Below are 14,267 nucleotides of genomic sequence, written 5' to 3'. Positions count from 1 at the left end.
AATCTATTGTTTTTCAAGAATTTGGCAAAATATTGACAGGGTTGAATTTGGGGTGGGTGTCTCTTATGTAGCTTTGTCTACAGCAGCTTTGAAAAAGCCTCAGGCCTTTGAAAATGAAATTGCCACACAGTTGAATCTCTCAGTTTTCAGTAGACTGTTGCTTTGGTGTATCTGCTATGATGACAGCATTGGCAGTGACTTCTTGTTCTGAAAAACTAGTGATAGAAGAACCACATCATCCAAGTTGTGAACCACACCAAACACTGGCAACATCCTATTAAAACAGTTAAGTAGGTTGTAAACCCCTGTTGACAAAACATTAGGAATGAAAAAGAACTGTAATCTAGATGCACAACAAGGCTCCGAAACTTGCACTTTACATATACAGATCTGAATGGGTGCAAAAGTAATTAGGAGATTGTTTTTTTTCAAAGACAAGGAGACTGGAAAGATCAGAACATAGCTGACATGCATACTTAGATCATACCAGAAGCTGCAGCTGAGGCTTTGTTACTGGCAGCAAAACGGTAAAACGGAGGATTATCACAGTGCTGGACTATTGGGTTCACTGGGTCAGTTTGCTGCAGCTCAAAAAGAAGCTCCTCCATTGTCTGAATCGTATTATTGCGACAGAGATAGATGGCAACCTTTTTTATCTAGAGAAGAAAATTTCAGTTATTAAACTCTGTCCAAAGTGAATTTACAAAGAAATCAATACATGATACCCTACATTACTGAATGCAAATGTTACTGCTTGACAGACACGTAACTGCACAAGTGCATCCATCTTGTTCATAGCGAAGTACAACTGCTTGCTTTAATTTCAAGATCATTTCCCCAACTGAGTGAATCTGTGTTCTAAATACCCAAAAGTTTTTGATTACCATCCACAAATCATCTGTTTAGATACATAACTGTATAGCACACATACACAAAACTAACTAATTTTGTACCCATCATTTAAGAGCATCAGCTTTAACTCTGAATCATGCTCAGTGATTTATAGTTTAAGCATATGTGATTAACACTGAACATAAATCTTACTATCTTGCATGGAGCAAAGTTCTCATAGAGAAAGCTAGATCCACCCAAAATGTCATGCCTGTATTTCCAGATATGGTTGATATGAGAGATAGGTAGCTGTAGCCACAAAGAATAGGTCGGGTTCTCAGTAGCTACTTATATTTGTAATTGAAGTGATAGTACATGGTAAAAAAGCTAAGCAACTGTGCAGGTAGACTTCTAGCATACTTACTTGAAAGATTTGAGAGAGTATAATTTACAGATATTCTGGAAAAAAAAAGCTACAACTTTTTTGTTATTTGACAAGACCTTACTCAAACCTTATTGTATGCACAGCAGCAATAAGGACTTCTTAGATATTGACATAAAACTAGACTGAATTGTTGAAAAGAAAATGGATAGCTATTAAAAGTGAAGACTATCTCTGGCTCAAAAACATTTTGTTTCATAAATTGTTGGAGCTGTGAAACCATATGGGGAAGCACCCTTCCGTGCCTGCCTTCTTGTTTTTAAGGATGTCCCTAAACAGATACTTATAGTATAATACACTGGACTGAACTGCCTTTTGGCCTCACCAAGTAAGTTTTTTTCTTATAACTACTTCCATTAAAATAACTTCTTGAGTGCTTCTCTTTCCTTTTTTTTTTTTTCTTCTTTTATAAGTAGAGAAAATGGACACATACATTCTTTTTTAAACTACTGTTCTATAATCTCCTAGGGACTTTCCAAATACAATTCCACTTCCTTTTGGAGGCTTATTTCTAGTTGGGCTCGTGGTGCCACTTCCAACTGCTTTCACCCCAGAAGAGGTCACATTCCCTACAGTAAGAGTTTCTGCTGAAGGGGTTTCTGAACTGTAAATATTTTAAGGAGTCTTTCAATACACATGTGAAAGAAAGAACTGCTGAGCAATTTACACTGGGGCTCTGGGAAAAAAATGTGCTTAAAGAAAATGCAGGTATAAAAGATGAAACAAAGAATTTAGCTGCTTGGAAAAGAGAAAAAAAAAAAAAAAAGGAAAGGAGTGAAGGCATTCGTTTGGCTTGGGCCCACATAAGCAGAACAGATGGCTGAAGGCATGAAGCAGCTGGTGACTGCCTTGGGCACAGAGGGATCCACGAAGAGCTGAGTAAACTGGCAGTCGTGCAACTGCATGGTCTTTTGAGCCCAGGTGAGCTGGAACAGTGCTGATAAACTGTTTGAATTATCTTTATTTGCTAAAGTGTATATGTTATCTACATGCTAATTGGAGATACATGTTTATGGTATCAGCAGTCTTGTATAGTTAACAAAGTCAAGTATGATTCCTTATCTGTAAACTCCAGGGCATTATCAAAACACTGAGCAGATGCGTGTGATAAGCCTGGTGTATTTTCCCACTCCAGACAAAGCTACAATTAAAGGGCGACTCACAAGCACAGTCAGGCTGTAAGTTCCTGCAGAAGACTTGTTCAGATTTTGCAAAATCTGAGAATCAGCCTTTTAAATCAAGGTTATAAAATGAAGACTAACAGTGTGGAAGAAAACGCAGGAACATTATCAGCTGCCATCACCTGATGGTCTTGTTAACAGCAGCCAGAAGCCTGGAAGGAATAGCAGAAAAGTCCCACAGGCAAGAGAGTAGGTGCTGAGCAGGAGGACTGTCCTGTCCTGGAGGAAGACAGGCCTGTGAGGGCCAAGGCTTTGATATAAAGGGGTTTGGAGAGACTTTGGAGAAGGACAAGTGCTATGAATAGTTAGGAGAGTTGGGTTGACTGCTCACAGCTAGAGGAAAGCAACAGTTTTGGTAAAAGGATGTGTCGAAAGCTCACAGTTGATGGAAAGATCTTCATTACCCTCAAGACATTTAGGATCTAAACCTATATCTTCGTCTCATATAAACTGTGAGCTTGTTCTTACAGTAATTCCACTTTAAAATCGTTCCTCTTACTTAGCTAAGCACCACTGCCTTTGCATATACATGCACTGAACGATAAAATGGAGCAGTAGACCCTGCAAATAAATGGAAACCAACAGGATGTCTAGTATGCAAAAACAACATCATGAATTTTTTTATGGTCTTCCGTATTTCCTTTGTTCTATTATTCTTAGCAGTCAGCATAAACACTTGAAGAAAAGTGTAATTTCAGTAACTGTAAACAAAGCATATTTATAAGGCTTTTTAGATGTTTAATCACATTAATATTCATTTATAATTTCTTTCATGGAAATCAACAGAAGGAGACAAACTAATAAAACAGCATCTCGCAATTGTGCTGGAGAATTTACTAAATTTAGATTCCCTTACTCACAGCAACTGAGCAGTAAGGCACATGGGAATGGGACTATCTTGCTTTTCTCAGGCAACCCTGATTTTATTTTAACTTGAATAATAACAGTATCCTGCACAGTTTGACTTGCACATTGCAGGAACAGTTATGTAACTCATGACATGCATGCAAAGGCAAAAGCTGATGTGGTAAAGAGCTTATAAAGGTTAGGGATGCTGCTCCTCTGGAGATGTCCGCCAGGAAGCTTTATTCACCTAAAGGAGGAGATTGCACTTTCTTCTTAAAATTGCACATTTTTCTGAAGCAACACCTAAATCTTTGCAACAGACGAATATTAATAACATTTGTCTGCTACGTTCAATTTATCATATAACTTCAATTGTTTCAATGATTTCCAAAATGTAACTAGTAGAGGTGTAAATTAATTTCCTACTGAGAAAAATTACAAGCTTTTAGCATTTTTACTTCTCTTTATTTTTCATGTAAGGTATTTAACCTCTGGACAGCTATTCTGTCTTGTAATATAATTTTAAATATGCATGTAAAAATGCATAATTTTACTCAACTTTGAGACAAAAAAAAATCTATTTTTTTTTTCATAAATTTTGGCAACTTATGCTCAGTTCCTGTTACTGGTCCCTCACACAGACAAGCAAAGATAGTCTTTGCTTGCAAGGAAAATTTCTTGCTTGAAATGAGGTGTGCTGTACTGGCAAAGGTTCTCACTACTCATTTCCTTTCTTGATTTCTCATTTTCTTGGCTCGTTTATTCCCCTGATTTAATTTGTACATTGTGGTTAGGAATACACATGTATTTCTTAGTCCTGAAACAGAAAAGTGTTTTCTACAGGTGACAGCTGTTATCTTCATTAAAACCCATGCAACCAATAGTGAATAAAGTGCAAACACTTACATAAGGTAAAAGGATGGTATCGCTGCTAACACCACACAAGCTAATGAGAAACTGCAGTGTTATCCTAAGGTTGTTACTCCATTTTTCATTGTTGGCCAAAGCGTTCCAGACATTTTCCATCTCTGGTCCAGGAATTTCATCTCCATACTGTAAAGGATCATAGGCACACATTTCTTGAAATGTATACAGAATATAAATATGCAAACTTCCAAACTGAAGGCATATCCTTTTAGAGCATTTTCTCATGCAAAATGAACAGTAAAAGGGTGCAACAAGTGTCAGAACAGTATTTTTAATGGCCATCTGACAGACTTTGGAACATAAATTGTATGCAAAAGTATTTAGGTTCAGATCCACAAAAGGACTTAAATTGCAAGAAATGTTTTGCAGGAATGTAAGCTCAAAAGGTGATCCAGCACTTCATTGGGTTTCAGCTTTACAGTTGTTCTAGCAACTGAAGTTCTGCTTCTGCATATCTGCACCTAACTGTTTCAGTCTTCATGGTATGGAGCAATTTGGTACCTCTGTCCTACATAAGTCCTAGCAGAATGAAGAACTAAACAGCTCGTGTCTTCCACATTGGAAAGCAGCAGCTTTCCTCTCTTTTGCAGGATGTGGTTAATGGGAACACCATCCTTTTGCCCTGTATGGAATCCCTGGTCTTTTACCATGACCTAGGATATAAAATACTTTCCCTTTCACAAGAAAATGCTTAAGCAAACACTTTAGAAATTTATAGTCATTTTGTCTTTTCTCTGCCTCTCCGGCTTAAAGAATGTTTAAGCATTTCTTAGAAAATACAAAGTTTCATCAGAACAAATTCCAGGTGCTCAGTCTCATCCCAGAATAAACTTTCATCTGCTGCCTCGGACATTAACCTGGTAGGTAATGCAGGAGTGAACTAACTTAGTTCCTCTCCAACTTCTGTTCATGCTTTGAAAGAGTCTTAGCACTGTCCTTAAAGAACATGTGAACCTTCCAAAAGAAGTTTGTGTATGATTAGTACAGACTGTTCCAGTGCAAAATTTCTGGCATCAGAGGGCATAAACCCAAGTATGTTTTGCTTACAAAACTTAAGTTTGAATTTATTTTTATTTTTATTTTTTTTACCTTGGCTGTCATATACATGAGATTATTAAGAACCAGTGAGGTTGCTTCAGGAGAGCCCCAGCCATTGCCTTTTAGTCCACTTGTGACTGCAATTTCCCCATCCTTGTCCTTTAGTTCATCTTCTGGGGTGGTAGGGCTTGAACCAGGGAGGAGCAGTCTGTTGTCTACAAGTTCAATGTTGTGAAGCCATGGTAGGAGATAGGTAAGCATAATCTGTCTTCCATTTGGATGTGTTGTCGGAAATCGCTGGCTTACCTCTAAGACAGTAAAAGTTAAAAAGACTACATGTTAATTTATAAAGGAAACTAATTAAATACACTGTTCAAATCAGATTTCTGACGTGTTAAACTACCTGATGGTTTACACCTTGCAAACAAGAAACATACAAAAGCATGTTCTTCATGAAGAGAAACTTTAATTTAATGTACAATAGTAGCAAGAAATTGGTCAGGTCTTGTCTAAAATAATTAACATTGTTTGGGCTTAGAAACAGAAAATCACTTGCTGTTACCATGCCATATTATGTATTAAGTGAAATGAATATCAGTAAAGAGGCAAAAGTATAGTTCAGGTACTGGCTGCTATTCTAGAATATCAAGAGCTTTTGGAGAATTATAGAAAACATACAAAAGTGTTCTGTGTAATGACAAGTGTTTCATCAGCCTTTGTATGTCTAAACTATAGTTTAAATCTGAAGGCACTGATTACAGTAAGTTTACAAAAACGTATTGGAGGTAAAAGGAGTTTTATTTCCTGTGGGGAGGCCTACAAAATTCACAGGTGGCTGGCACTCTAAGAATGCTATATAAATACAGTGCCACACAAAGCTTACAGAACCAGAATTGTAAGGAAGAGGGATTTGGGAAATCTGCAATAAGAAACACAGAGGCAGACTTCCTGCCAAGATGAACCACATCAGCTCTCTTTACTAGAATTCTATTGTAAAATTAGTACAGTTAACATTTCCTTTCCTTCCTCACTGCCTGTTTTTTAAAAATCCTCAAGACATAAACTATTCTCTCTCCTTATGATTCTAGATAGATAGGAAGGGGCTGTGATGTGCGCTATTTATGTGAGTTCTGTTAAATGACATAGCAACTACAGCAACATAAATAGATAACAGTACTAATGACCAACATTTGCTTTTGTAAGATAGACAAGCCACCAGAATTTCCTTACTCCTGTTAATTTATAATTCATGGCATCTTGCGCACTAAGAGGCAGATGATGTGTTACTCATTTACCCTTCCTCCAGCCACTGCAGACTGAGTAAAAACAACACAAAGCAATCTTAAGATCCAGTAAGAATTCCCATGATTACAGACATTGCATTCTGGTATTTAAAATCTAGAGCAACACACTAGATGGATTAAAACCGGCAGACAGGTCTCAAAATGTAGTTGTTCCCAGGAGTGGTCTCAGAGTGGTCATATTCTGAATGGTGCTCCTGCAGGCATGATTCTTTTTTTTCATTAATCTGGCAAAATATATTTCTGATAAAATCAAAATGATGCTCATGACACGCAGATGTGGCAAATAACTGAAGGTGGAGATCACTCTTTCAGAATGATTTGAATATTTGGTAAATGGTAACTGGACACATACAATCTTCCCAAAGTTAAAGTCATGTTTATATAAAATGAAGAATTCTGTCCTCCCAGCTATCATCTATACAGATATATCTATGAGAAGAATCACTGTGCTTAACAGAAGAACCCATTACAGAAGAATCTTCCAATGTCACTTTAACCTATCTGGAGCCCTTGTAATCTCAAGGTTACTCTAAGAGGACACAAATGGCACTGAACCCCCAGCTGAGGTGTTTAAATAGCTATCCTGTATTTTATATGAGTACTGCTAGGAAATATATATTGCATTGCTAAATCTGATTTCACCTGAACCAGAATAAAATCAGGTCAACCTACATCTATAAACACAATTGCTGTTCACAGCTGGAAATACCTTAGTGTACCGTTCTTACAAAACTGTAAAGCAGATAAGTCAAACAGCTACATGTACCTGAAAAAAGTGGAAGGGTAAGTTCAGGATACATCCTTGCTAGTTCATATGAAAGAAGGGCAAGTGAGACACTGTAAAGGGGTGGCAATGGACCGTGTGTACCATACAAGATACTGCCTGGTCTTTGCTCAGCTACCTTTTTCGAATAAACAAAAAGCTTTGATTCAAGAATCTACGAAAGAGACAAAAACAAACCATGTAATGAGACAGTAAGATTCAATAATTCAGAAAATGTCAGACTTTTAAGTTTAGATATCTGAGAGTGATCTATATGCTCCACATTTGAAAGACACCATATCTTTTCCCATTAACTTTTATGTAACTGTTCCCAAGACAAAACTAATTGTTTATTTTCAAAACAAAACTAAAATAGCTAAAATGCCAATAAACAATACTTTATAAGAAGTTCGCACAACCTCTCCCGACCCCCCACCCTGACCCCTGAGAAGATAGGAGGGTACATGCATTTAGTTATTTGGCAAAAAAAAGAAAAAAAAAATAGTAGCTGATACATGCCTGCATAAGTTGCATGGAAATTTCATAAATCTCTCTGTTGGTGTCAGATGCCTTGAACAGCACCAAGTTTAAGAGCGTCACTATATCAAAAGGATAGTTCCTAGAAGAATAAACAGCATATTTTTGTGAACGTTGATGAGGAATGCAGATTATATTCACTCTGATTTAGTGCGTAATATGGTCTAAAGAGAATGTCATCTTTCTTTTCTCTGTTCTACTACCAGAATATGGGAAAGGGAGCTCTTATGAATACATGCTGCTTGATCAAAGGGCCATCTGGTGAACTAGAAGAAAGAAGGGATTATTTATAATTACCTTAGACTAATGCTTAGGAATGCACTGAGTTACCCACAGTGAGAAATGCAATACCTGTGCCTATAACTGTCAATTCACTTTAATTTATAATATAAACTGTTTACAGAACAGGCCAACACCCATGAGAGAAGATGGGTAGCGCAAAAATTTCCAGGGATAAGCTACCTGTTAAAGCAAGCTGCAATTAGAACAGTCCTTTTGGAAAAAAGACACTATTTCCAAAATGCACATTCATGTGTTAGAAATTCTACCGAAATTGTTTTCAAGGAGTAAACAAAAAGACTGCCTCAGAAAGTCTACTACCTGTACAGTCAACATTTAATGCATGAGAAAATATATTAAAATATTAACTTGAGAATACTGCTCGAAAAGAAATTCTCATATAACATCATTTGTTTTTTTCAATAAATAATTTTCTGCTTTTCCATGATTTTCTGTAAATGCATCTGATTGAGTTGTGAACCTTTAATTTCTCTACCTAGATGTGTGTTATTGTGCTCCTGGATGACTGCAGAATGTCTAACACATTTTAGTGTTAAATAGTATGGCCAATACATGCATGGCATGGGACATTCTTGGCAATTTCAAATAGTAGCTGCAATGTGTACTGCTCTGCAGCTGTCTCTTTATCCTTCCACTAAGTTTAAAAAACAATAACAAAAAAGAAGTTAGGGAATCCTCTTGCAAACTCCACCAAATAGCTAGCTAAAATGTATATATTAAACAATCTAAAATAGAATTTAAAAACAGAGTTAAAAAGGATTCAAGTAAAATGTAAAGTCAGGCATACATGGATTGAAATTTGAAAAAACCTTACCTACTGAAAAAATAGTAAAATAGCTAGCTAAAATATACTAGAAAAATTTTGGTTTGGTGGAGACTTCCTTCAGATGAAAAAAATATACGAAGAGATCTAATCAATATTTACAATATTTGTGGAACTACTTTGGGAGTATTAAATCCTCTCAAGGCATCTCAATAAGTAACAGCGTTTTCAAGAAACCAAACATTCAGCAGTTCCTCTGCAGTTAAACGGATTCATTCCTTTTTCTTAAGAGACATAAATTAATGTACATAAAATCAAATGTACAGCGTTGATAATTATGCTTTGTCTTAAAATAGAACGGTGGAGATACTGCAGTTGTGCCTTCAGGTAAAACTTTTATTTTACATAGGTATCTTTTATTGTTTACTCATCTACCTCAGGTGCTTATGGCACATTTTAAAATTGTTGTCCTGTGCTTCTAAGGAGTTTGAAAGCTTGTAAAATACCTGCAGATACCTCTCGAAAAAGTAACAAAAAACCTACAGAATATACATTTATAATTGTTCCATTATACCAATCTACAGCTACATGAGTGGTGCAATTCCACAACATATTATGTATAGAAGTAATGACAGATGTAATATATGGGAGAACCATAAACTGAAAGGCACCGATTGTTTATTCTTTGCAGAAAGACAGACATCAACAGTGAGATAAATTACTGCTCATTTTACAAGTACTCTAGATAATGGTATTTCTATACTTATTCATAGATGATAGATGAAAAACTGTGATAAGGTTTCATATAATAATAAAAATCCTCAACTTGTTAGAAATCAAGACTTTCCCTTCAAAGAAAATCATGCAGATCACTCTCATTTTTTTTCTGTAGGCATAGGAGTGATTAATTTTTAGGACATAGTGGCAGTGGTAACGTAATTTGAAGAAAAAAAGGCTGAAGAAATGATATATTTATGTATTTGTTAAGCATAAAAAACCCTTAAAATAACTGAATTTTCAAACATAAAATTCCATTCATATTTTTGAAATCTCACTATAACACTATCTATAGTCTAGTTGTTCCTGTGAGAACAAAATGTTTTATAGATAAAATAAATTCTAAAATACTTGACTTGTTTTGATTTGCTATATCCCACATATTTCTCTGTTGAACTATGCTGACCATACATCTTGCCAAATTATTTTTGACAAGACTAAATTTTTCAGATTAATCAGATGCTAATTAGATTCAAACTAACTTTTTTTTTTTTTTTTAACTGCTATTAAATTCCTTTATAATTTTTTGGGGAAGGTCTTGGAAAAAAAAAAAAGATTTTATGAAGGCCTGACACAAAAGCAGAATTTTCTATTTGTGTCTTCATGTAGATTATTTCCTTTGCATTTAGCACCAGTGATATCAGAGCATAGAAAAGGAACAGGTACTCCAATCAAAGCAAGTCAGAAAAAGAACAAAGTTTTTTTTGTTTGTTTTAAACTAGTAACATTTAGAACATTTTTGTTTTTATAAAGTAAATGAATGAAAAGCCATGCCAAATCTATTGAAAACAGGTTTATGCTGCAAAATAAAATGTTGTGTTTGTTCTGTATCTTCCTGAAGAAAATAGCATTAAAATGCCACAGGTTTCAAATATGCATGTAATAGCAGCATCTTCTAACAGGGACATAACTTTGTTTTTAGAATCATGAATGTAAAGCAATACAGTCTCCAAGGGTTGTCTGAGATGATGTAATGTAAAGATGTGGATAACAATTCTTCATATCATGAGCTGAACCTTCTATTTTATTTACATTTTAAAATGTATAGGCAGCTGATGTGGCTGTACGCACATCTGATCACTGCCATTCTAGAAGTGATTCTTTCTATCATCTGATAATCTGCCTGCATGGCTATGCCAACACTCATACTCAGTCCCTTTTCTCTATGAGTAGCAAATTTTGCGGGTGACTACTTCAGTGTATGTTCAAGAAGAGCATGCCAGTTGGCTGTGCATGAGTTTATGCATTTGGGCAGGAATATTCTAGCCCAGTTTCTGCATTCTTCAAAATATAGTTTGTCATTTTGCCCATTTTTCCCATATCGCTTCACTTAAACTATTGTTTTTCTTCTTCATCCTTCACGCCAGACAAACCAGAAGAACAACCAAAATGAAATAGGTTTAGCAGTGAAAACATTACTTTTCAGTTTGGGGATAGTTAAATCTGTTTATATCAGCAAAGAGTGGAAATATACAGCATACACCCAGATATAACTGTTTGAGAAAAAGCAAACCTGCTTTTATAGATCTGCTATAATGTATTACATACACCTAATTACAAATTAATTAATACCTGCTTCCACACACAGTTGCAATTGCTTTGAAACATCCAGAAGCAAGCTGGTAGGATCCAGTATAACATCGATCTATAGCCCAGTTGAAGAGATTGATTTGATCAGGATTCAATTCCAGCAATAGGACTACTACTTCACATCCAAGCTGATGAACCTGAGAATATAAATGCAAAACACACACTTTCACAATACACTTTCAAAGGAGGTTTCCAAAATGAAGCATGGAAAATAGCAGAATCTATGGAACAGCTAATACACATCTGATAGGTGTTTTTGGACAACTTCCACATGCATTGGTTAACTGATTTGTTAAATGTTTATTTCCTTCTTTAAGTGTCTTCCTTGAAGTGACACATTTCCAAGTTTATCCTGCCTTTGACTAACACAGAAGCAAGGCAGGCAAAGAAAAACAGTATCTTTTACAAACCTGTGGGTATGAAGACTTGTCTGCTTAATCCAACTATATCAAATGATCTAACAGAGATATTATCTCTCTCTACAGACGTAGTAGCACCTTAATTCAGAGACCACCACTGCTACAAATGCACCGTGACTAAGGAAAGGGCCGTGCCTTTGTGTTCCTTCAGTAGGTCAAAGCCCAAGGCACCACAAAGGGAAAGATTAGTACTCTCTCTCCACTTAATATGCCACCAATCTACTCCTTCTTTCTAGTCTTATTCAAACAAATAGTCCAATCAGCTATAAATATAGGAATATTACTGGGTAGTTACAAGGTCAACAGAGAAACCCGTCTTCACATAAATGGCAAGACAATGGCAAGAATAATCTATCGTGTTCTTAATAAAATAAAATGAAGTAAGATCTCTTTCCTCTCCTGAATCATTTATGTTCCTGACTTCTTTGGAAGTCTGACCCACTCACTTTCACTCAAATATGTTTCACCCGTATCTATGTCACTGAGCAGGAAGGGATTTTGCATTCTTATTCCACAGAAACTTGAAGCAGGTGGGTGGAAGTACTCTAAATAGAAGTACAAATATTTTGAGCTCATGCCATTTTTAACTTTTCTTTATCAGCAGATGAAAAGCTTAAGTTTCTGCTGAAAGCAGCATTGAGCCATAAGGCAAATTACTATTTACATATTTTATATGCTCAGAAATAATATTTTTTACTGTTAAACTACTTTTAAAATTAATTCCACTTTTGTGTTAGGAATTTACATGTAACTATTGTTAACTGCTCAAAATAGAATGTATACAATCACAGTTCTTACAGTCACAAACTCTTTACTCAGCCAGAATAGAGATTAAAATTATTCACCAGTGTTGCATTTTGGTGAGTACTTACACGTAAATCTTGACAAGCCAGAATGTTATCAAGCCATTTGTACAGATATCCGTCAGGGGAAAGACCAACATTGTCAAATACTGGTCCACAGCAGAGCACTGCTGACATGGCCTAAAGGAAAAAGGAACTTTGATTACACAGAAAAATAACATGAATGAAGCTTTCAGAATGATTTAAGCCCAGATCCAGGCTAACAAGGTTGTAAATTGTTTTTGGTTTTGAGGGAAGTATGATGAAAGTGGACACAGTTGATCTTGCTAGAATTTGGTAATTATGTTGCTGTAGATGTTACTGGATTTCAAGATAATGCCGAGGTTAAGCATTTTGAAAGGAATCTGACAGTTCGGGTTCCCCATTCTTCAAAATACATTTTGTCATTTTACCCATTCCTCATAAATCAAGCTACAAAACAATCAATACACACAAAGTGATGCAACTTATATAAATACATAGGCTATTAATTTCCCATCTTACTTAAGTAGGGGAGTTGCAACTGTTTTTGCTGCAAAAGTATTTTAGTATTATTGAGCATGTCTCCAGGCAAGCGTGGGAGACAGTCCTGAAACATACATGTGATACTGAACTGGTACTGTATTTAATTTCAGACCCTAATATCTTCTCACTGAATCTAACAATCTGTTAATGAACACTTAAAGAACATTTTAAAATGCATTCTGGTTTTCAAAATAATTAGCTTTGAAAAGTGTCTGCAAAGCAAACAACGCATAACTGCAGGGGTTGATACTGTTATATTCTCGGACATACACATACTAATATACACATTTGCATCAAGCATGACAATTCAAATTACTGTGAAATAAAACGAAATAAACCCCACAGTTCCTTGTATTTTCATTGGAAAATTGCTATTATGGATTCTGTCAGTGAAATTTTAGTACCTTTAATGCACAATACTGGTATCTTGTAATCTGATGATTTCTGTCACTATAACGGTCCAAGGGTGTGAACATAATACTGAAAGGTCCTGCCCACTGGCTGAACAAGATGAATAGGTGATGCCTCAAGCTCTGCTGAGGGAAAAGAAATCTCCTGTGGTGAACTAAGTGAATAGAAATAGAAATAATTGTGATTTATTAATGTTAAAATAACATTCATGTGGCAGAGATGATAATGAGAACTTCAAATTTCTATGATCAGGGAGTTTTTCTCTAATGTTCAGTACATACTCACTCCAAAATATCTAAGTTCCTTCTTAAAATATAACAGTGATTAAGATACATTCTATTTCTAAGAACCTTCAATTCTGAATTTACATGTATTTATACAAACATTTATATGTGACTTTAGAAACTGCAATAAACTAATTATAAAAGCAGGCTTTTCGATCACTCTTGCATCCTTTTTGTGGCAACTATTTGCTTGTTTTTTCCAACCCTTTAAATGCAAGCCCAAACAATATATATGTCTTATTCTAATACAGCAATACGTGGGGACAAGAAATAAAATAAACTTGGTATCAGTTTATTTATGACAAAGATGCGTTATGCTTCCTGAACAGCTAAATTATTTAAGCAAATGGAAAATATCTATGCCTTTTTAACCATTTAGGGAAAAAAAGAAAAAAAAAAAAAAGAGAGAGAAATGTCTAAAACAATAGCTTTAGTTCCCCTAAGCAAAACATGATGGAAGAGGTGGAATTATGTGTATTAAAGAGAA

The 14,267-nt window shown here is 35.5% G+C and overlaps 1 protein-coding gene across 5 annotated transcripts in view; it reads right to left on the bottom strand.

Moving 5' to 3' along the window:
• Nucleotides 1-14,267, bottom strand: part of FRY (FRY microtubule binding protein) — a 188,120-nt gene that overhangs the window by 61,046 nt on the left and 112,807 nt on the right. For all 5 annotated transcript variants that reach the window (XM_084288656.1, XM_084288657.1, XM_084288658.1 and 2 more), the window contains 8 exons: nt 13,490-13,650; nt 12,591-12,701; nt 11,282-11,436; nt 7,852-7,951; nt 7,336-7,507; nt 5,317-5,573; nt 4,207-4,353; nt 488-656 (listed from right to left, as the gene is read on the bottom strand). In XM_084288656.1, the coding sequence (XP_084144782.1) occupies nt 488-656; nt 4,207-4,353; nt 5,317-5,573; nt 7,336-7,507; nt 7,852-7,951; nt 11,282-11,436; nt 12,591-12,701; nt 13,490-13,650 (1,272 nt within the window). The remainder of the gene's footprint in view (nt 1-487; nt 657-4,206; nt 4,354-5,316; nt 5,574-7,335; nt 7,508-7,851; nt 7,952-11,281; nt 11,437-12,590; nt 12,702-13,489; nt 13,651-14,267) is intronic.

The sequence above is a fragment of the Netta rufina genome (assembly GCF_964035555.1).
Source record: "Netta rufina genome assembly, chromosome: 1".
NCBI lineage: Eukaryota > Metazoa > Chordata > Aves > Anseriformes > Anatidae > Netta > Netta rufina.
Note: the sequence above shows the minus strand (reverse complement) of the source record. Positions and strands in the feature narration are given on the sequence as shown.